At 39.3% G+C, this 23,978-nt stretch overlaps 1 protein-coding gene across 9 annotated transcripts in view; it reads left to right on the top strand.

Moving 5' to 3' along the window:
• Cadps2 (calcium dependent secretion activator 2) overlaps positions 1-23,978 on the top strand; it is a 520,278-nt gene that overhangs the window by 274,411 nt on the left and 221,889 nt on the right. For all 9 annotated transcript variants that reach the window (XM_060374001.1, XM_060374000.1, XM_060374003.1 and 6 more), the window contains exon 7: positions 2,898-3,009. In XM_060374001.1, coding sequence (XP_060229984.1) covers positions 2,898-3,009 — 112 coding nt within the window. The remainder of the gene's footprint in view (positions 1-2,897; positions 3,010-23,978) is intronic.

The raw sequence follows: 23,978 nt of genomic DNA, 5'->3' as shown, positions 1-23,978 counted from the left end.
TTTATTTGTTTGCATCTTTTAAAAAAGCATGCTTTTATACCTGTTAAAGGCAATCTACTAAAAGTGTAAAGGGACAGTCACAGAGGGCACTATAAAGTTACCCAGCAGCCCCCTCCCCCCAAACTTGTTGGCTATGGTGAAGACTAGAGAGAGAGATGAGAGAGATGCCCTCCTCCCTTTCTTCATCCCTTGCCACCTGTGGTAGGCAGGAGAACTGGCCCAGAGGTCATGAGAGTGGGAGAGCTTGCCCTCTCTGGCTGCAGCCTTCAAGAAAACAAGCCCTGCACTGCCTAGGCAGCACTGCAGAGGTGGCTGTATGGCATGGCCATGGGTGAGCTGGCTCTGAGAGCGTGAGAGGAGGAGAGCTGGCTACGACATTGGATGAGCTAGCTAGGGCAGTGCTGGAGAGCTCACCCAGGCAGTGTGGGTACATTGAGCTCACAGATTAAACAACTCAGATACCTCCCAGGTCCAGATGAAGGGCTTTAAGTTGGCCAAGCCCTGTATCTACCCCATCTATGAACTTCTGTAGTGTGTGAAGAGGCCTGTCTTACAGATCTGTATGCAGGATCTCTATGACACATGGCAACAGTGGGCTGTCTGAGAGGAATCACAGTGAGGATCTGGTATTGGTAGTGTAGCAGAAGCCAGGGGTCTAGAACCACAGCAACGGCTCATGCAGTGAAGGAGAGACCAATGAGTATGCTACGGGACACACTGTGACATACTGCAGCTTCTACAATGACATTTTTGAGGGGGAGGGGAGTGTTTGCAATGGCAAAATGAATGGGATTGGGCTGAATAATGTGAAAATCACAAAGAATCAATAAAAAAGTTTAGGGGAAAAAAAAAAAACCCTAGCTAGCAGGGAGAAGTTTCCAGATGAGTTTTAGCTTGGTCTATCTATCTTTCAAATAAGGTATATGGTGTCTCTGGTAATAGGGTCTTGTCCATCTGGTTCTGGTGGGCAGCGAGGAGAAAAAGCGATAACATGTATTGTTCTGGGAACTTGTGGGCTTCCGTGACTAAGACAGAGATGCCTGGTACAAGAAGCAGCATTATTCAGCTATGTAGGGTAGCTCTTTTCCAGTTGCAGTCTTTGACTTGCACACTGGAATCGGCTTACATGGCAGGTCTCAGTGTGGCTTCCTGTGGCCTCTTAGTCAGTCAGCCCTCTCTCGTTGCTCCCTCTTCTCTCTACCCTGTCCCTCCACCCTATTCCTGTTGAACCTTTCAACGCCCACCATTCCCCTGTCTGTTTTCATACTGCCTGTGTTCTAAGCTCACTTCCTTAAGATGTGAACCTCCTCCCGGCTCTTTTCCAGTTTGGTTTCTCCAGGTTCTCCAAGTAAGACCCAGAGATCTAAAGAAGCTTTACTAAGAGTGGTTCATTTAAAAGATAGGCCAATTCTGTGGAAGAATATAATATTATTGCAAGTCTCTGATCCTATTCATAGAAAAATGTGCCCAAGGGTAGCCTTGAAATTGTTAACTTTCTGGTAAAGAAGTAAGAGTATGTTATAGGAATCTTTTCCAAATTTTCCAACCAAACTGCCCAGCCAAAATCAAGACTTTTCACTTCTACACAGTACACTGAGAATCCCTTCCTCCTTATTTTGACTCTAATTTTATTTTATTCTTTTTTGCCTTTGTTCTACCACAGACCAATAAAAACAAGAATTTTCTCTCCCTTTTTTAGAAGTCTGCAATGTAAACTGGGATACTTTCCACCCTAATCAAACCCTTCTATCTGGTCTATGACTTAATCTCAAGAAAATAGATGCTGATTTCTTCAGTGCTTGTGATAGCTTTTACTGTTTGCCACATTTTTGCAACATTTTCAGTGTTATGATAGAAGACAGACACATAACGTTTATACAGTTTTTAACATACTTAGTTTTGAGATTTAACAAACTTTCTGAATACAATTTATCCATGAGAGTGATAAATTGGTTGTTTTGACATAATACAAGAAAATTGGCATTGTTTAGTGTTTCCTTTTTAACCCGAATCTTTATTTTGCTAAACCTCTTAATTTTTTCTCTTCCATGGCAGTTTGTTTGATGGTATTTTATTCCTGCTGTGCCAGGTCTCCATACCTGTGGTCTCTCAGAATTTCAAGAAATAATTGATAAGATTTTTCATTATCAGTTGTGTGCCAGTTGAGTTTTTCAGTAAGCTCAAATGAATTGGTGTGTGTGAAAAAGACAAGATGGTATTAATTAAAAGATAAGCCAAGAAAACATGTTATTTTGTTACAATGATTTGAAAAGCCAGATGTCAACAGACTTATTTTCATCCCTAAGAGAATGTATTGGGAAATTAACTGCATAGTGTTCAAAAATTCATGAAGCATATTTCATTCTTTTTGAAAGATGCTATAAAAAGTGAGGTAAAGAAATAGGCTAAGATAAGTGGCCTTGCTTTACAAAAACGGACAGGCAGTGTTTGGCAAAGACCTTCCAAAGGCGGGGAGGGTAAAGTTCCATGGCGTCTAAGAACACCTTTCTGCAATGCTGTCTCTTAGGTAGACACCCTTAGCAGTTTTCCCATTGATGAAAAATGCTGATGCACTGTTCATTTTAATTAATAAAGTAATAGGTTTCACTAGATACATTTGTAATGCCTTTCGTTAACCTGAGTCCATGTAACGTTCCCTGTTTTGTAGACCAGCACGCTAATTTTTGAGCAGCTGAATAGCTATTCCATGCCACTAAAGCTTACTGTTATCCTCCCTCTTGCCGATGCCATCTGTCAGGAACAAAAGCAAAGATGAAATTCCCATTTAGTCATAAGGTTTCTTAGTGCACCTCTACAGAAGTTCGTCTATCTGGGGGCGGGGGGCTAATGCTCCATATTGAAGGCATTTGAAGGCAATCCTTCTTACCTCATTGCAGATGGGGAACTCAAGGAGATTTCACCACCACCCACCCTCGACCTGTGGTCAAGGTGAAGCTCTTCACAGAAAGCACAGGGGTCCTGGCCCTGGAAGACAAGGAACTTGGCAAGGTGAGTGTTCCTGCATGAGTGTCCTGTGTAGCATGGCAGTACCTTGAGACAGAGGCAGATAGGCCAGCAAGATAGTGCAGTGGATGAAAGCACCGGAGCCAAGCCCCAGATCCTGAGCTCACTTGCTACAATCCACATGAAGCATGGCTAGGTACCAAACTCCGTAGGCATGCCATGGCACGCAGCAGCCCCCATCCACACACATCCACAGGCGCACACAAAATGAGTTAATAAATGGGAAAAGAATATAAGACTGTAATATAATATAAGAATATAATTTTTGAATATAAGAATGTAATTTTCCATGAAGCCACCTTACTAAGCGTAGCTATGTGAAATCTAGAAAATACTGTGATAGGGTTTCCATGTCTACCAGGTACACGTGGGCTCAGAGGCACCAGCTCCATCTTTCCCTTCTGGCAGCTGAATGTCATTCACACCAGCCCACTTGTCCATCCTGGTGAAATGTCAGTCTCAGGGAATGCTCCGTGGGCCATTTTTAGTGCACATGGCCACCTGCTGTATATATCTGCGGTGGTTAGCCAGATTAGAAGCCCTCTAAAGGGCATTTCTCTCTTCTCTTCTCTGCTTTCCTGCTGGAGTGGCTTTTCTCACACACCCTTTAGCGGTGCATAAGCGTATCTTCCTGCAGTTGCTGCCTGTTCTAGAATCTGTAGCCCTCTGTATTCGCTGGGGCCTTAAAGGGCTAAGGTGTCCAGGACTGCCGCAGCCCACTGTCGAAGGAGATTTGCTGTCTTAGGAAGCAGATACGTTCGGAGGAGTGAGGCTGACTTCTGTATGAATGCAGATTGCTCAGATAGGAAATCGGCAGTCACAAGTATTTTCAAGAGAGTCAACGTTCACAACTCTTACGTATTCTTTTGGAACCATGGATGATGGCTCTTGCAATTATAGACATGGAAGAACGTTGTCAGCATTCTGTGTTTCGGTGATTTTTCCCTGTCAGAATTGTGGTTTTTGCCACCTTAATTCCTCTTCTATGTTTCTGACACTGTTGGAATTTTTGCACACTCAAATCCCAGATTACTTCTTCTTTGACTTCAGTACGTACATTGAGAGATTAACCTTTTACTCATATAATCACATACTCATGCATTTATCCGTGTGTAAAGGTGCCTGTAGCATACTCTAGCAAATGAACATGTGATCTTTATGAATGAGAGTTGTTCCCCTAAACTATAATTACACTAATTTACCTGATCTCTCATTGTAACTGTTTGTCAGTATTAAGTAGAAGCCCTTAGAAACCTAAATTTGTATGTAATTTTTTTCCATATCTTAACTCATGTTAAACGATCAGACAATATCTTTTGGCAGTTTTTAAGCTGAACATGTGAGGGATGTGTTCTGCTCTATAATTGTTAATCTGAAGCAGCACTTGCACACATTTCCAAAGCAAGGTAATTTTCCTGTGGGTTTCCCACCTTTACTATTATAATATGTGAGTAAAATACTTAGTGCCGGGTACTGCCCTGTTCATTTTACATTTAATGTCATCTCTGTCTCCTACTCAGTAAACATCAAAGCACAGTAATCAGAAAGCCACAAGACGTTGCCAGGTGCCTCCCAGAGGCCCATACAAAGTCATCCATCCATGTTTGAAAACCACTAGTCTGTAGGTTTGAAGATGACATATATTATTGGTGTGTCAGTGACTTCCGGAGTTATTTTCCTTCTTTGGGGTTTCAGACTTCTGTGCTGGCTGTGTAGAAGCAGAACACAGGATTTACACACGCATGAAGTACTATCCACACAGACAGAGTCAGTCACTGACCCAGAGTGCTTCTTCTTTCTCCTTGCCTCAATATCCCGCCTATTTTCAAATTCTGTCCACTTCCTCAGGGTTCTCCTGTCTCTGTCCACCCCTGAGTGTCTCCTCCAACCCGATTCCAGGTGCTGTCATTTATCACAGGTGCTGCTTTTACAGATCTGCTTCTGCTTTTCCATTTGCTGCCGTGGCCCCTTTAATTCAGCCCTTACACTCCAGCCAATGTGGCTTGTTAAAACATCAGAAATGTTCCATCATTCTATCCTTACAGTCACTCAGTGTCTCTCCAGTTATTGGAGTGAAAAGCCACCTCTTCATCCTAGTGTGGCTGACAGGGACTCGCTCAGCTGGAGCAGCAGCAGCGGCCCCTGGCTATTAGTGTAAAATGCTGACTTTCACGTCCCACTTAAGACCGGCAGGCTCAGCGCTTTGGGCGTGGGCAGTACAGGGCATTTTAACTGCCATTCTTGTTGACTTGGACACATGCCAGATCTAAAGAAACCCTCCTAAGTGAGCTGACCTCTGCTCCATCATCATACATGTACATGATAACCTCTGTGCTACAGCAACTCACTCTTAACATCTGGCTTTTTTTAAATTCTTTCCTACTTTCCAAATGTCTGTTCCTTATTCCTGCTTTAGACTTGAGGTATTCTGATGTGTCACGTCTTGAGCACACATGACACATGTAAATACATGGTGATCATTGCCATAAGGGAGGACAATGCTAATGTCGTTTATACATACGCTTACATAGTTTTATTGATAGCCCATTTCAGTTCAAAGCCAAAGAGCTTAGATGATGCAAAATCTAATGTCTAAAATATCAAGAATAGACCTAAGCAAAAATTTTTATACGTGAGAAATTTACTTAAAATGTGCAACATTTGAACTTCAAAAACAAGCAGCAAAGATGCAGAATGGGTGTATGCCACAAGGTACCACTGTAAACCTGCTAAAATACAGAAATAGTAACCATAACTAATGCTAAATATGCAGAAGAAAATCCTGTATTGATGGAGGTAATGCAAAATTGAGAACCTTCTTAATTTTAATAGAGCTATCATGACCTCCATGCTTGACTTCTCATTATATATTTTACATTTTCACAAAAGCTGTGTGTTGTTATATAGCTGTGTTAATAAAGTGTAATAATATATCCATGCAGTGACATACTATTCTGTACTAAAAACAAAAAAATTATTAATTCATGCAAACATGTACATAAAACTTATATCCCAAAGGATGATGAAGTTTATGATTACAGTCATTCTAGGAAAATTAAAAAAAAGCAGTAAGAATGGAAACCTCACGGGGTATATACTCACTTACAAGTGGATATTAGACATATAATATAGGATAAACATACTAAAGAAGCCAAGCAAGGAGGAGGACCATGGGTAAGATGATCAATCCTCACTCACAAAGGCAAATGGGATGGACATCAGAAGATGAAGAAAACAGGGAACAGGACAGGAACCTACCACAAGGGCCTCTGAAAGACTCTACCCAACAGGGTATCAAAGTAGATGATGAGACAGTCAAACTTTGGGCAGTGTGCAGGGAATCTTATGAAAGAAGGGGAAGATAGAAAGACCTGGAGTGGACCTGGAGCTCCACAAGGAGACCAACAGAACCAAAAATCTGGGCACAGGTGTGTTTTCTGAGACTGATACTCCAACCAAGGACCGTGCATGGAGATAACCTAGAACCCCAGCACAGATGTAGCCCATGGCAGCTCAGTCTCCAAGTGGGTACCCTAGTAAGGGGAGCAGGGGCTGTATCTGATATGAACTCAGTGGCTGTCTCTTTGATAACCTCCTCTTGAGTGGGGAGCAGCCTTACCAGGCCATAGAGGAAGACAATGCAGCCAGTCCTGATGAGACTTGATAGAATGGGGTCAGATGGAAGGAGCAGAGGACCACCCCTAACAGTGGACTTGGAGAGGGGTGTGGGAGGAGAAGAGGGAGGGAAGGTAGAATTGGGAGGGGATGAGGGAGAGGGGACTACGGCTAGGATACCAAGTGAATAAATTGTAATTAATAAAAAAAAAATGTAAGGTGAAAGAAAAAAAAAAGAATGGAAATGTAATTGCTTCTGAGAGACTGAATAATTGGGTAGTGGTTAGCTGTAAAGGTGACCTGCAATACTTGTAGAGTGATGGACCCCTTCTGTATGGTACAAAGGACTGGAATGATAAATATCCATTTGCTAAATTCCAAAGAACTCTACGTTTTGTAGAATGTACTTTGAAGTATGCATACTAACCCTTGCTTACACACACATACATACATACACATACACACAAACATATCAACCTACTGTAACAAAGGGATTCCCATGTGGAATAGAAGTTGTGTTGAATAAAATTAATCATATTAAAAATACAAAAAAAATATTCCCTTAAAGGAATGGTGAAAAAGACTCGGCTCTAGGTAACTAAGACAAGAAAAATAACCTACAAGCAGCGAGCACTCCCATATGGCTAGAAGACCGGCTGCTGTGATACCAGTGCATCTTTTGTGTCCCTCTTATCAATGCTGCAAGCAGGCCATGCTGAATACCTATGTCATTCTTTCCTCAAGTCCCAACATGAGCCCTTTTCAGCCTTGAGAAAGTTATCAGGCAAAGCTGTATTTGGGACAATGTGCACAATGACTGGGCAGGGCTCTTCAGGACTCTCAAACTTATAAGAAAAAGAAAATGACACTGATAAAAGGTCAGAGAAGAAGACTTGACTAGTAAATGCAATATGCTCCACTGGATTAGCTCTTGAAACAGAAATGATACTAATTGAAAAACAGCTCAAATCCAGGAGTATCCACAGTTTAGTTGTACGGATGGACTATTTTAAACATTTTGTTTTTGATAGATATTCTATAGTAATGTGTACTGATTGTTTTTTTTATTTTTTATTTTTTTTTTTTAGAAAACTTGGTCAGGTGTATACAAAATTTATCTGTACTAATTTAGCAACTTTTTTGATATTAGTAAATTACTCTATAACATAAGCCTTAGTTGTAGGAAGACATAATTAAAAATGTCACTAAACATTTGTTTGTAAGTGCTATTAATATGTTATCTGTGCTATTATTCTGTTTGTTTCAAAGAAAGAAGCTGAGAACCTAAATAAATACTCTAGGCATCCCATAACTCACAACTTTGAGTATATACGAATACATTGTGTGAATCTTAGCTAGAAACTTAGCTGTATATCATCTTAGTTTCTAGTATCACTAGAGAGAGCAGCAGAGATGGTGGGCCTGAAGCACCTCAGCATCTCTGCGATCAGTGAATCTGAAAAGTGAAGGCCGTCTTCTGAATCATTATTTTGTTTGTTTGATCTTGGTGTCTGCCCTATTAGGTTCATACTTGACTATGTTCAAAGTAACTGAATGGTGAAAACCACTGAAGAAAACGTATATTCTCTCTTAATGTATATTACTGTCAACACGTCTATGATGTAATTGTTCTCTCCTGAGATACTCTCGTTAGGACCCATTGGTTCCTTTCAGCAGATGGAGGAGGGTGTGTACACCCCATTGACCCCTTATTAAACAGACTTAGGATCTGGTCATTTTTGGTCTCCAGACCCTTCACCTCTTGTCTATAAACTGACTGAAAATAGAAATGTATTTATTCATGTTCTAGTGCCCTCATGTTTTGTTGAATTATTAGCTACTAATACTACTTATTTTATAAACATAATTACATTTAATCTTCTTGGAGGTGGTGGAAACATTCTCTTTTTAAATAAGAAAAATAATAATCTAGATTTTTTTGTAATATATATTATAACATATGCCTATAAATAGATGATAGATAGAAAGATAGATAGATAGATAGATAGATAGATAGATAGATAGATAGATAGATAGATAGATGAAAGAGATTAGAGATAGAGATTATGGTATAAAAGTATGAGGGACACCATGAATAAGAGGAAGGTCTACAAGAAGAAGAGAGTGGACAAAACGTGTCATGAACAGGGACATACATTGCAGAGATTTTTCATAGGTACAGAGACACACAAATACACAGACACACACACATGAGATATGAAAACCAAGCTGGAGTATTTGTAGAAGGACTGGTGAGAGGGAGAAGAGAAATGTGGGATAGTGGTGAATGGAGTGTTCATGAACAAAGTATAATGATACACACGTTAAAATGTCCTAAGAACTGGACAAAGAGTGGTGGGTGCTAGAACTCGGTTTTATGACTGTAGAGTGTGCTCCTCATGCCAGGCATGAACTAGCATGGTAAAAACATTTGAAGGTGTTTTATAGATCAAGGCATAGGATGATTTTAAAATCCCGGGATTTGGAGCTGGAGAGATGGCTCAGAGGTTAAGAGCACTGTCTGTTCTTCCAGAGGTCCTGAGTTCAATTCTCAGTTACCACATGGTGGCTCACAACCATCTATAATGAGATCTGGTGTGCAGGTGTACATGCAGACAGAACATTGTATACATAATAATAAATAAATCTTAAAAAATAAAATAAAATAAAATAAAATCCCGGGATTTAAAAACCAGCAATCAAAATTACTTAAGCTGAAGTAATTTTATATGTGATACACATTTTAGGCTTTTTGTCATTTCTATAGTGATTTGATTATTTGAATAATATCAGGTATATTCTATTTATTTATGAATGAATTACATTATTGGGTAACCATTTAGCTTGTTGAATGGTTGTTCTTGGGTACAGATATATTTTGAAAGTTCTACCACAATTTTAGTTTTAGAAATATTGCTATACAAGGCTAGGGCTCAGAAATTAGTAACACTGGTAGCCAGGCTAGAGGAGGAAGTCAAACCCAGGCCTCATGTAATAGAGGAGCTGGGGTTTCCCCTGTTCCTCAGAATAGGGGAGAGGGGAATTTATAGGGAGGTGGGGCTGGGAGGAGAGGATGAAGTGGCCTATGAGATGTAAACAGAATTAATTAATTAAAAAAGGAAAAAAAAATAAAGAACACTGGTAAATGTTCCAGAGGACCCAAGTTTAAGTCTCAGCACATAGTGCTTCAAACTGCCCATAACTTCACTCCTGGGGGATCCAACTCCCTCTTGTAACTTCTACAGGCACTATATGCATGTGGTTCACAGACAAACACATATACATCCATCCATCCATCCAGACAGACAGACAGACAGACAAACTGGCAGCTGAGAGGGACAGTGGAAAACAACCTCATTGCATGCAGAGTGGAGAAGTGACAGCTCAAAATTAAGGCAGCACTTGTTAGGTGAAGGCTCTCAGTTGGCAGAGGCTCCCCTTACAGACTGTGTGGATTCCATATGCAGATATCTGTTTTACAGAAGTAGAAACGGCATAGGGACATTTTTTTTTTCATCTGAATTGATGTCCAACTCTTAACTGGGATTTTTCTAAGGAAATAATTATGAATGTGTGTACTAGCCACTAAATAGCTAACTAGTGAGAAAACCCAAAGTAATAGCTCATTTCAAGGGATAGTTGTCCTGAAATTTTTGAAAAGTTAGCCTTGCCTTACACTGATGAATACAAAATCAGAATAATCCCACCTGTTTCTGGGCAGTGCAGTTTCCATTGAGTCTTTCATATTAGATAGATATCACGCTGATAGCATACTATATTACATAATGTATAAATAGTAAGTGCAACTAATTTGACAAGTTCTTTGCTCAAGTACAGAAAAAAATTGGAGAATTCACAGAATAATTTAGTTTAGGATTATTACTATAAAAAATTTTTTTGAAGCAGCATTTCACCGTGTGGCTGCGTATCGCAGGCTGGCCTTGAACTTGAGGTCCTACTGCCTCAGTCTAAAATGCTGGCATTGATCAGGGAAATGCAAATCAAAACGACCCTGAGATATCACCTTACACCCATCAGAATGGCCAAGATGAAAAACTCAAGCGATAACACATGCTGGAGAGGTTGTGGAGAAAGGGGAACCCTGCTCCACTGCTGGTGGGAATGTAAACTGGTACAACCACTCTGGAAAGCTATCTGGCGCTTTCTAAGACAAATAGGAATAGTGCTTCCTCCAGACCCAGCTATACCACTGCTAGGTATATACCCAAAGTTTGTTCAAGTACACAAAAAGGACACTTGCTCAACCATGTTTATAGCAGCTCTATTTGTAATAGCCAGAACCTGGAAACAACCCAGATGTCCATCAACGGTGGAATGGGTACAGAAATTGTGGTATTTTTATACAATGGAATACTACTCAGCAATCAAAAAGGAGGAAATCATGAAATTTGCAGGCAAATGGTGGGATCTAGAAAAGATCATTCTGAGTGAAATATCCCAGAAGGAGAAAGACAAACATGGGATATACTCACTTATATAGACCTATAAGATATGATAAACATAATGAAAACTATACACCTAAAAAAGATAATCAATTGAGTGGACATGGGGTAAGATGATCAATCCTCATTTAGAAAGACAGATGGGATGTGCATTGAACGTATGACAGGAGTCTACTGAGCGCATCTGAAAGACTCTAACTAGCAGTGTTTTCAAAGCAAAGACTCATGACCAAACCTTTGGCAGAGTACAGGGAATCATAAGAAAGAAGGGGAGTTAGCCTGATGGGGAAAAGATAGGAGCTCCACAAGGACCAAATATATCTGGGCACAGGGTCTTTTCTGAGACTGACATTCAACCAAGGACCATGTATGGATATAACCTAGAACCTCCACTCAGATGTAGCCTGTGGTAGCTCAGTAACCAATTGGTTTCCCAAAGTGAGGGGAACAGGGACTATTTCTAACAGGAACTCGATGACTGGCTCTTTGGTCTCCCCACCCCCGAAGGGAGGAGCAGTCCTGTTAGGCCACAGAGGAGGGCTTTGCAGCCAGTCCTGAAGATACCTGATAAAACAGGATCAGATGAATGGGGAGGAGGTCCCCCCCATCAGTGGACTTGGAAAGGGGCACGGTGGAGATGAGGGAGGGAGGGAGGGAGGGACTGGGAGGGAATGAGGGATCGGGACACGGCTGGGATACAGAGTTAATAAAATGTAACTGATAAAAATAAAATAAAATAAAAAAAAAGAAAGTGTACAAGTTGAAAAAAAAAAAAAAAGAATAGTTAGCCAGAAGCAAAAAAACAAGGCTAGTACGTTTAGACTTTCCCAGAACTACAGACTTTGATGAATTAGGTCATTTTGGCAGGTGGCATTGTCTATGTGTTGAGTTTTATGGCCTAAGTGGTACTTCCATCATGGAGTCAATTGTGCTAAGGTCTGGAGCCCTGTTACATAAAAAAAAAAAAAAAATATTATCATGACCAAATGTTTTAGCACCCAAAGATGTTCTAATATTTATAACATAAATTTAAGATGATATGTAAAATTTTATATAGAGTTAAGAAGAAAAAAAGTGCGTCATGTCTATAGATACTGAAAAAGCATTTGACAAAATCCATTCTTCTGATGAAGAGAACAAAAAAGGGGGAATCAGTGCATTGAGTATACATTGCTTTTGTGTGTAGAAATGTATATGTACAAGTTTTTATACATGTATTCACAGATATGTGTATGTTTGTGTGTTACAATCACTGAAATAAAATTTCACAAAATAAGTTTTCTCACTGAAAAAAAAAATAAATAAATAAAATAAAATAAAATGCTGGCATTGTAGGCACAAGCCACCACAAGACGTTGGGTTGAGTTCACAGCTTCGGTGGCACTTGTGTGCCCTGTCCCAGGAGGATGGGGAAGCATGTGGATCACAGTTTTTGTTCTCAGTGCGGCAGATTCGGCGTATGTTTTCAAATGTAAATCTCACAATTGCTGAGAAGCTGAAATGTTATGCATCTCTTAGGTACAACGCTCTGAAGACATTCTTGGAATTAAGCCTTTATTTGATAAACTTCCTTTCCCACCTTATTTACACCTATATGTAATATCTCTTAAAGTGGAAGTGCTCATATCCAGGATGTGAAATGCCACTAACTGTGCTCCTTTTGTCATTATGAAAATAATGTGGAAATACTGGATGTTGATTTCTAATATGTTTTAAGTATCAAGGTAAAATGGCGTTGTAGAATTGATTATTTCATGTAAACAAACTGCTGTCTTTCAAAAAATATATAACCTTTTGATTTCTCAATGAAAGCTTGCTTTTATACTTGTCTTTTTCTTCATCTGTTCCTTTTGTTCACTTTCTTGAGTATCAAACTAGACTCTGGGGAATTATCAGAGGCTGTGTAGGTTTTATTTTTAGATTTGATGGGAGCGAAACTATATGATGGCATAACGACACATCTGACTCTGGGCGGACATCGTCACACAAAGCCTCCAGTTCCGTTCAGCCTGCTTTTTTGTTTCCCTCTTCTCTGGATGTGTTATTTGTAGTTAGATTCTTATTCATTTTTCTGGAACATAGAGTTTAAAATTCACCTCCAACTGTCTGGTTTATACAGAGTCATGAAGCTTCTTTCAACATAAAAGCAATAGATTTTAAATGTTAAATGTTAATTAATCATTGTAATATTTTAAACAAATGGCCACACAGTTAAATAGAAAAAATCATTTCAAGCTTATTACTAATTCAAACAAACAAAATTTACATTTGAGGATTTTTTTTGAAGCTGTCAGCACTGTATATGAATTCAGAAAGCAGTACAGAGCCACTAGTGAAGTCATAATCATAGGCATTTTCTTCAATTTGAAAGCGAAGTTTAATACCCAATTTTACTGAAATAGCTAATACTTGGTGACTGTGGTCTTAGATATTGGTTTTACATCATTTCCTGCAAAATGAAATGTGGATTCTGTTACATCTCATCTGTCTAACTAGAAGGCTGTACACAGGAGACATTTCATTTTTGCTTTTTGGGTTTTGTTTTATTTTATTTTATTTTGTTTCTTTTAGAATGAGCTACGGTTTCATTTTCTGAAACTGAAAAAGTAACACGCAAAAATATCTCTGTCCTCTTTTAATCCTTTATTGAAATACTCCTCGAGAGAATTACAGTCCGATCTCCACCTCTGAGCCAGTGACAAGAAGCAGAGGCAGTCTAGTGAAGGACCTGTGATCATGCATTTGAGGTGCATCTCCTTTATCGTTTCTGGCACAAGTTAACTATGTCTGTTTTATAAAACACATGTTGTTGATTTTGGAGGAAAGTTGACTTGAGATCTTATACAAGTTAGTGTTTCCTCAGTGAGTATATTTGTCACATTCTGATGATGTGACCAGGATCTTCACTGAGGAAGGAGAAAGAGTGACTCGCCTTCTTACCATGGACAGGGGCCGAGCAAGCACTAGATAGGCTTCCTCCATGACGGTTGCTGGGAGCTAACATTTCTCTTCATCCTCAGAACAGTAAAGGCCTTGCCTTTCCGTGACAGAACAAGTGGTGGGCGTAAGCAGTGCACCGATTCTTTGCTGTCAATGGTTATGTTTTGTTGTCGCAGTGTACATATAGTCTGCACTTTCCTAATACACTAATGACTTTGTGCGATTGTTTTACATCTACACCTCTTTGGCGAAGACTCTGTTTGAACATTTTACCCATCTTCATTGTTATATATGTTATACAAACTGCTCAGACATGCATCAGGTCTATGTTGGTTGTGTTCACTTTCATCTTGTGTTGTCTCTCATGTCATATTGGTTTCCTTTTTCAAGCAGTCTCTATTCTTTCTTAATTTACTTTTCATTCTTTGAGTTTTATAGAAGTATGTACTGAATTTCTGTTCTATTCTCCACCATTACTGTCTAATCCTCCCCTCCTCTTTCTGAAACACTTCTTCCACTCAAGGTTCCCTCCTACTTTCATGACTTCATCGTGTGTATGTGTGTATGTATGAGAGAGAGATAGACCCACTGACCTTCAATACAGTTGCCTGAATGAGCATGAGAGATTTACTGAAGCATGGACAACATCTCAGTCACTGGCCACTGAGGGAAAGGAGGGAAGTGGCATGACTTCTGCTGGCGGCCCCTGAATGTCAGAGAGCACTCTTCCCACCTTTACTGTGCAATGCTGATTATGAACTAGGCTTCTGTAGGACTTACAGAGGTAACCATGGCTACAGAGAATTCATGAGAGCGTCAGCCAGGTAATTTCTAGAAGACACTGTTGCATAGTACTCTAACTCAAAATGGCCCATATAGTTTACTGTCCTCTGTTCTATGCAAGCCCTGGGATGGAGGAGGGGGAGGTGATATACTTGTCCTGTTTAGGGGGTGTCTTGCACTCTGAACCATTGTAAATCTCTGTATTAATTACTGTCCTCTGCAAAAGGAAGCATCTCAGACCAAGGCTAAGAATTGCACTCATCTGTGGTTTTGAAGATAAGTATTTAGAAGGCAGTTTGACACCATGTCCGTTTATCAAAGCAATAATAGTAGGTTCTCCCCTACAAGACAAATCTCAAGTTCTTGCTATGGACAAAATATGAGTTCCTTCTTGTGGGGTGGTCCTTAAGTCCAACCAGAAGGCATTTGGCCACTCCCGTATTATTCTTCCCTCTGTGCCAATAGGTACATCTTGATAGACCTGTTATTATTTTTCCTTCAGAGTTCCATAAGTTCCTCTTCCGTAAGACTGGCTTTTCTCTGTCCACAGCTTGCATAGCATTGTCTGGCAATAAGAAAGCTCAGCAATGGGGAGAGTGCTTCCAACTTTATCTCTCCAGACTCCATGACCAGAGCGTGTGCTGTCTTCAGCAATACGCTCTTACTGTTAAGTTATGTTAGGGACCGAGAGCGGTGATGGCAGCCTGCATTGATTAGGGTCCGCTTGGCCCTCCCCGATTAACAACTTGTACAATATCCCATGCTTGACGCTGGAAGTTTTGTTTAATAGCCTATGGTCTGGGGGAGGAGTATTCATCCTCACTCTTCCCTCTCCCAGGCTTCATGTACATACCCTGTTCAAACATTTTTTGTTCTTTTGTTTTTTGTTTGTTTGTTTTTGTTTTTTTGAGACAGTGTTTCTCTTTGTAGCCTTGGCTGTTCTGGACTCACTTTGTAGACCAGGCTGGCCTCAAATGCACAGAGAACTGCCTGCTTCTGCCTCCCTGAAAGCTGGAATTACAGGTTTTAAATCATTTTAAAATAAACTTTAAAAAGATCTCTAGGAGGATTTTTCATACATCTTCCATTTTGGTCATTCCCTACCCTTTCATCTGCTCTGTCTTCCCAACCCTCTTCCGTCGTCTCCCTTCCACCTTCCTACCACCTGTGTTCTGTTACCTGCTGTCTTCGGAAATTCTTCCATTCCACACATGTGCGTATACCCAGTGGCCCCTTTCTAGTTTTCTGGCTTCAGCTGGTATTCCAAATCTGTGTTGCTTGTTTATTCATTTTGAGCTTGAAAAGATTGGTATATTGTTTACGTATCCACTATTAAATTATAGGATACAGATATTTCTTCTAGTCTTTACTTGTCCTTTCTCTTTTATAGTGTGATAGAAAAACAGAAGTTTTATTTTTGTTAAAGTCCACTGTATACATTTTCTCCTGGCTTATGTTCATAATGTTCAATCTAACACCTTTTTCGTAAAACTAAGAGTCAAAATTCCTTGATTTCTTCTAAAAGTTTTATTGTTTTCAGTTTTAACTTTTGGAATTTTGGTGCTGCTCATAATTAATTTTAAAACTAGAGCTGCATAAAGACTAAAGAACCATATTTCTCACATACAAATCACCAATTTTCTACATAAATTTGGAGAAAATTTACTTAATTCCCATATTGAAAAATCAGTTGTCTCCATTGCTGGTGTCTTTTTCTGGATTCTGCATTCTATTGTTCTGTTTCTTTATAGTGATGCCAATACAGTGCTGTCGTGCTGACATCAGCTTTGTAGTTAATGTAGAAATCTCCCAATTTTGAAATATAACCTCTTTTCCCCTCCCATCCACTCCCCTGTCTCGCTGTAATTTCTTCAGCTAATTTGTTCTGCCTTATGAAGTTTAGAATAAGATCATACATTTCTGCCTACGACCCTACTTCAGTTCTAAAGGAATGGCTATCTTCACAACGCTAACCAGGAACTCAGTGTATTCTACTCACTTGGGGTTTGTGTAATTTTTCAAAGAAGCATCTCATAGATTTGGTGTACATAAATTACTGTCTGTTAGTAAATTTATACAATGATTATTTCAGATATTTTTAATATCTGAGTTCAAGACAGTCTGATGATATTGTAGTTTTAAATTTTCCATTGTTTCTATGAACAAAATCAGGATTATTTTTAGGAAGGAAAAGTATGCTGCATAAATAGACAGGAATATATTGTATATATGGATAAGACTAAAGTTAAATCATTTGTATCCCTTAGGACCACAAAAAAACAAACAAACACACAAACAAAGAACCACTAACCACAGTGTCCAGCGGCTTTTGTAAAAACTTGTAGTATGAGGGGTTAAGAGAGTAGAAAATTTGGGGTGATTTAATTCTTAAAGTTCAAATAGGGCCAAATTAGCTGCAAAAGATAACATTTAAGTAAATGAAGCTCAAGTTTTAAAGACAACTTTATTTCTAAGAAAATGTATGATTGCTTATTTCACTTATTATGTAATTGGTATAAATGAAATCTAGAACTGCTTAAGAAACAAGACCAGTTGCTTTTTCAGATGCTCTCTGTTCTGTGTGTGTAATTTGAAGTTAAAAGGATATAGAGCTCACTTATTCAAGTCACTTCATTTTCCAGATAAAGGTTAATACGGATATCATGGTGCAAAGAGACAAAATAAAATTTGAAGACAGTGTGTTATCTAGCCCTAAGGGCACTTAGGGTAACACACAGGGTGAGCATTCCAAAATCTCTCACTCTGCATGCATTGTCCAGCTGTGGGCCTCTGTCTTGATTCTTACCCACTGCAAGAGAAAACTTGTCTGGTGATCTCTGAACAAGACACTGATCTTACCTTTTTATAAAAAACAATTATAGCAGATGTGACATGATTGCTCGTTGTGGTTTGAAGTTCTCTGGCTATTAGTGGTTTTTATGTAAAATGGAATGTTATTCAGCCTAAAGGGATGAATCTAGAAAAAAAATATGGCTAAGTAACTAGAGAGACAAATAAGCATCCTACCCCTTAACTTAAAGTCAGACTGGCAGAGCAGAATAGAATGGTGGCATTGAATGAAGAGATGCAAGTCAAATGTCACAAATGTCTAGTTGTGCAGGGTGAGTAACTTTTGCCATCTTGATAATTAGTAATAACATACATGTGAAAAGCTTCTAACATGATAAAACTTAAATCATCTGTCATCACAGGGACACAAAATATCTGTGAATATGGAAAATATATCATATCTTATAAAATGGACATGTGACCGTAAAACTTGGGTGAGAGCATGCAGCTTAGCAGCCTTGAGCATTAGTAAAACTGTGTGCTTTGATTTGTAACTAGTTCACTTTTCTATGTAAATTTAAGTACAAGATTCAAGTCAGTTGTTTTGTTGTTGTTGTTTTCAGCATAGAATAAACATCTGAAACTTGCTTACACGAGACATCAGTTCTGGAACCGAGTCTTCCACAGTAGCTACAAGGGCATGATGGAAGGACACCCTGTCTTTCTTTGCCTGTTCTCAGAGTCTTCTCTCCTGGCCTTCATCCCTTTCTGCCCTTCATCTTAGCATCTTCCCTCATGCCACTTTGCATTAGTTAAGTTTCCTCAACCTTCCACTCCTCAGTTTTTCTTCCTCATTGTTTTCATGACCTAATGACTCTCTTACCCCAACCTTTAAAATGGCAAATTGGTAATTTTAATTAGTCTTCTTTTAGTGTATTTGAGCTGTGACTTTTAGCCCATGCATAGACTTCACTGAACAGTAAAGGTTCTCTGACACCTTTCAGGATGGCAGTTAGTTTATAATACAAATACTGAAAGGGATATATAGTCCATAAATGAATTAGTCACACCCAGAACACTTTTCTCCATTTTATGCCCCACACTCTTGAGTTTAAGGATGTTGCTGGTGGTATCCATGTTTAGGCAAAAGCTGTTCCTCCATCTAGCATCATTTTACAGATACACAGCAGCCAACTTGACTCTAAGAAATTTTGTCATACTTAATATCCAAATGGTGAGAACAAGGCTAAGATCATTCATGCAATGTTTGTGAAATAATTAAGAAGATAATGTGTTACGCTGAGGAAGAGATATGAAGTTGAAAGTGTGTATTACTGTCTCGAAATAACCTTTCTTAGCTCTTCAATTAACTTCAGTGTCGAGTTATTTACATAACAAGATAATGGCTAGCTTTTTAGGATAATGTGAAAATTAATTTAAATTTCATAAAGCACTCTGCGGCACTCTGAAAGGGTCTTATAAATGACAGGCAGTATTATAACCAGGCTATTTTTTTTTAAAGCATAATAAAGCTCTTCATGCAGTGTCCATGATGGAAACTGTATCCATAAGTATATGCAAAGGTCATGGCCATTCATAATTTATGGCTGAGGGGAATAGATCAAGAATAATCAGAATGTTTTCCTGTCTAGATTGCTTTTAAGACATAGATGTCTCCATGATGGGATGTATTATTTCTTCCTAAGAGAAATATGAAATCAATACTTTTTGGCTAATAAAAATGATGTATGAAAAAGAAAAGGGCCAATGTTCTTAATTGAGCCATGAGAAACGCAGTAACTGACAAGCTTGGTTATGTGTTTCAGAATCTTTAGAAGAGCTTGAACAGAATAAATAGTCCTTGATCATGTGGTGATATGGAACTTGAAATTTGTTAGAAATATATGTGATGACCCTTGTTACTTCAACTTCTAATTTGTTGATATTTGCATTTATTACAATGAAAGTCTAAACTTTTACTTTAATTACAATTATAACTAAAATGCGAAATAAGACAGTATATGCAAAACATGTAATGCAGGCACAGTCCTGTAAGAACATTGTAGGTGGATCTGGAGAGAAGGTGCAGAAATCAAGAGCAGCACTTGATGCTCTTGCAGAGGCCCTGGGTTCAGTTCTCTGAAGCCACTCAGTGGCTTGCAACTGCCTGTAATGGTTTTTGTTTTTGTTGTTGTTTTTGTTGTTGTTTTTTGTTTTCTGGTCTGAGAAGGCTCCTACACACATGTGGTCCCATAAACTCACCCAGGCACACACACATTGCATATTTTCTATTTAAAATTTTCTTCAAATAAAGTAATATGACAGAAATAAACACACATAACTAAGCAGATAAAGCTGGTGATAAAAAAATATCTACAAATGAAGACAATATCTTTGAATCAGTGAGGGTTTCTTTTCCCAGCCAAATTTCAGCCTTCATTGTCTGTTAGTTTCTTGTTTTCCTGTAACAATTTATCAAAAGTGTAGTGGCTTTAAACGAGATAGCATTCTTTACCTTGTGAGCTTGAAGTTTATATTGTTAAGTCTTTATCAACCAAAGGCTTCTGGGAAGTTGGACCTTCAGGTGAGGAATTTCCTGCAGCAGGTTGGCATGTGGATTGTTTTCTCGATTAAAGATTGATGGGGGTGGGGCATAGCACGCTGTGGGAACGCCACCACTGAGCAGGTGGTGCTGAGTTGAAAGCAAGCTGACAGAGCCGTGGAGAGAAGGCAGCAAACAGCTTTCTTTCGTGGCTCCCACCTTGCTCATACTCAAGTTCCTGCCTTGAACTAGAGGATAGATTGTGAGGATAAGCCCTGTAAATCCTTTTCTTCCCAGGTTGTTTTTGGTCGTGATATTTGTCACAGCAACAAAGAGGCAAGTTGTAACAGAGGTCATAAATTCAAAATGCCCTTCCGTGGGCCAGAATCAGGGCATCCAGTCTGTATCCCTTTAGTAGGCTATGTCACCCCCTCCTCCAGCTTCTGGAAGCTGTCAGTCTCCTGTGACTTATGGCCTTCCATTTCCATCACCAATGGTGATTGGCCAAGGTTCTCCTATGTCACATCTCCAACACTGACCCCTTTCTCTTCGAATGTCAAACCCTTTATGAATACTGAAGAGGCGGTTGGGTTGGTAGTGTGCCTGCTTTGCAAGTATGAGGACCTGAGTTTTTCCAGCCAGCAGCTCACGGGTGGGGGTTGTCAGTGAACACGTAATCCTAGCATTGCCTTGGTAGGTAAGAAACTCCCTAGACTTACTGGCCAGCCAGTGCAGTCCCATCTGTGAGATTCAAAACTGACTATTGGAAGACACCTTAAGCTGACATTTACATGCAGGTACACAAATGAACAATGCACCTAAACACATATGTGCACACACATGAGCGTATTACACACACTGGCATACACACAATCCCTTTGGAGAATACATTAGTCCCTCCTGGATCAATGCACACTTCCTGATTAACAAAGAGCCTTAATATCTGAAACCTTAACACCCTTTCACCATGTAAAATAGCTGTTTAGAGGGCAGGGCTCAGGCAGTTTAGCAAAGCTAGTGTTTTCCTTATGGCCTATCAGAAAGGTAAAGATGACACTTTCCTATGTTAACTGTCAAGTCTTTTGTTTTATGTACTTTGATGAAATTATTACTTTTAGATTTGCAGTTTTGTTTTTTTATTTTTCTAGACATCTGTGTTTGGACAACCATACTTAAGAAAAACAAAACAACAACAAAAAACACATGCTTACTGTTACAACATGAAAGGACCATAGTTCCATAGTTAAAAATGTTTTTGACATTTAAAATAGTGCTCTAGCTCACTGGGTATGATGGTAAACACCTTTAATTCCAGCACTCAGGAGCTCTTCAAAGACAGGCAGATTTCAAAGCCACCCAGAGCTACACAGAGAGATCCTGTTTCCAAAAAAAAAAAAAAAACAAACAACAACAAAAAGGGTCAAAATCACATATTATACATTTTTTATAAATTAAAATATAAACATACCATTTCCCCTTTCTTCCTCCCTCCAATTCCTTACCCACACCATACACATTGCCCATAACATACATACCTATTATTTCTATATAACATACACATTATATATTAATACCTAATGAGTATATATAATATACATATATGTTATAATATATATGTGCCCAAATATGTGAATAGAACCTGTTCAGTCTTTTTGGTGCTGCTCGCATGTGTATGATTTTTAGGGATGACCACTTGGTACTGAATAACCAACTAGGGAGCTGAGTTCTGCAGACCACTCCTCACAGCAACTAATTCCTTTCCTTTTCTTTATTCTTCCTTCCTCTCCCTTCCCCTTTGTTCGCAAGCTTTAGTGAAGCCCTTTCTAGCCTACATCCATGAAGTAAACTTAGATTCATATAAGAGACATCATCTGATTTTTGCCTTTCTCCACGTGGTCCATTTCACCTAGCACAATGCCCTCCACCCTACCCATGCTGTTACAAATGACAACACTTTCTTTTTAATGATATGTCGTGTTCCGTTAGGTACTTCACTAATATGCACATGTATTTTTTCCAATTTTTAAAATAGCAAAAACAGTAATGGGAAGAGATGGATAAGCTAATTAGCCTTACCACAGTAAGTAGTTATGTCAATATGTCAGAATATCACAGTGCGTATCTTAAATGTACTTACAGTTGGAATGAAAAAGTAAAATGACTTAAAGCCACTGTCGTAATCATCTTTGTACTACATACCAGTTCTGCGCCTGCCCCACAGTAGTGCTATCCACCTGTGGGATGCCCGTGCCCACGGGAGACCATTATTTGTGCCCATATATCAGGAAAAAATGAAGAAATGGGTTTTCACACTCTTTTCATTTCTTGCCCAATTCTCCATATCCTATTATGAAAATAACAAAGCTCTTCATTTCTATTATTTGACAAGCTAATGGCAAGAAAGAGTGTACAATCAGAACAATACTAGTTTTCTTTTTAATTTATTTTCCAGGTTTCTAGCGCTGGGCATTGAACCAGAGCCTTTTGAATGCTAAAATACCTGCTCTGCCATTGACCAGAAACTCCAGCCCCAATACTTTGCCTTTAAAAAAGTCCTCTTTTGTTATTTCCAAGACGGGCTATTCTTGTAAAACAATAATAAGTGAACTGATACAGGAGGTAGGGACTGTGCGAAGTCCCTGTTGCCTGAAGTGCACATTTGCTAAGGGATGAGGAGCTTGATGGGTTCCATATTGTAACCTTCTGGGTTCTTTCTAGCCTTTAAAATGAAAGAACCTGGACACAGACAGTGAGGCTGACAGAGACTTCATGCCAATCGTTCAGTACACAAAAGAGCATTTCATTAGCCAGAATGAGCAGGTGTGTTTTTTGTTTCAACTAAGTAGGGCAGGAAGCGATGATATTAAATCAAAGGAGAAGTCACTTAGAGTAAGTGACCTCAAGTGCATTAAACGCTGAAAAATGTTACTGATGCTGCCTTTTCTCAGAAAAACCCTCAGCTTCATCTGCTCCACACTGTAGGAGGCCTGATACTGGAGAAAACATATGCCCATAATTAATATCTGCTAAACAATATTTGTGAACTGAAGGAAATTTAGGTATCCCTTCCACCATATATACTGTCTCTAGGTCCTAAATTCACAGCAAGGTACTTAGGTTCACAGACAATGGTCTTTATGAATCTTCACTAACATATAAAGTGCCTACTGAACCTAAAATGTCACCAACATAGACCCCACTTATCTGGAAAGAAGGTCCATCAAGCTTTTGCTCTGGCTCTCCTTGTTTCAAGCATATCTGTTGTAAGAAAAAAAAATTAAGCCAAAACTAAACAAGACCTCTGTCAACATCACCCCTTCTGGGTCTGCTTTAAAGATGTGTTTCTCACACCTGCTATCTGTAGTTAGATATGAGAGTACCTGACTGAACATGAATCCTTTCTCGGCTACACTGAGCTGGAAAGGTGGACTTCTGCTTGATTCAGGAGTGAGAGAATTTGATTTCCTCACTCCCTTGCTTAGAAGCATCTTTGGGTTGTATCTTCCACACAGGACATGGATAGGCTACATTCCTGAGCCAAACACTAGTCTTCCCTCTGGCTCTGTCAGCAGATACCAGCTTCCTCTTGTTTCTTCAACCTTCCTGGCTATCTGTGTCCTCACCTCCCCACATTTGTAACATCATTTTTAACAGAAAATAGTTACATTCAATTTACCTGATCTTGCTCACTTTCTCCATACCTCAGAGATATTCTGTCCCCAAAGCCATTGCTGTCTGCCATCACCTGATCTTTCTCAGACTGAGATTTCCAGTGATGGCGACGGCTCTGCTTCTTAGGCAGGCAGCTTGCTTCTCCGGGT

The sequence above is a fragment of the Meriones unguiculatus genome, chromosome 21 (assembly GCF_030254825.1).
Source record: "Meriones unguiculatus strain TT.TT164.6M chromosome 21, Bangor_MerUng_6.1, whole genome shotgun sequence".
Classification (NCBI taxonomy): domain Eukaryota; kingdom Metazoa; phylum Chordata; class Mammalia; order Rodentia; family Muridae; genus Meriones; species Meriones unguiculatus.
Note: the sequence above shows the minus strand (reverse complement) of the source record. Positions and strands in the feature narration are given on the sequence as shown.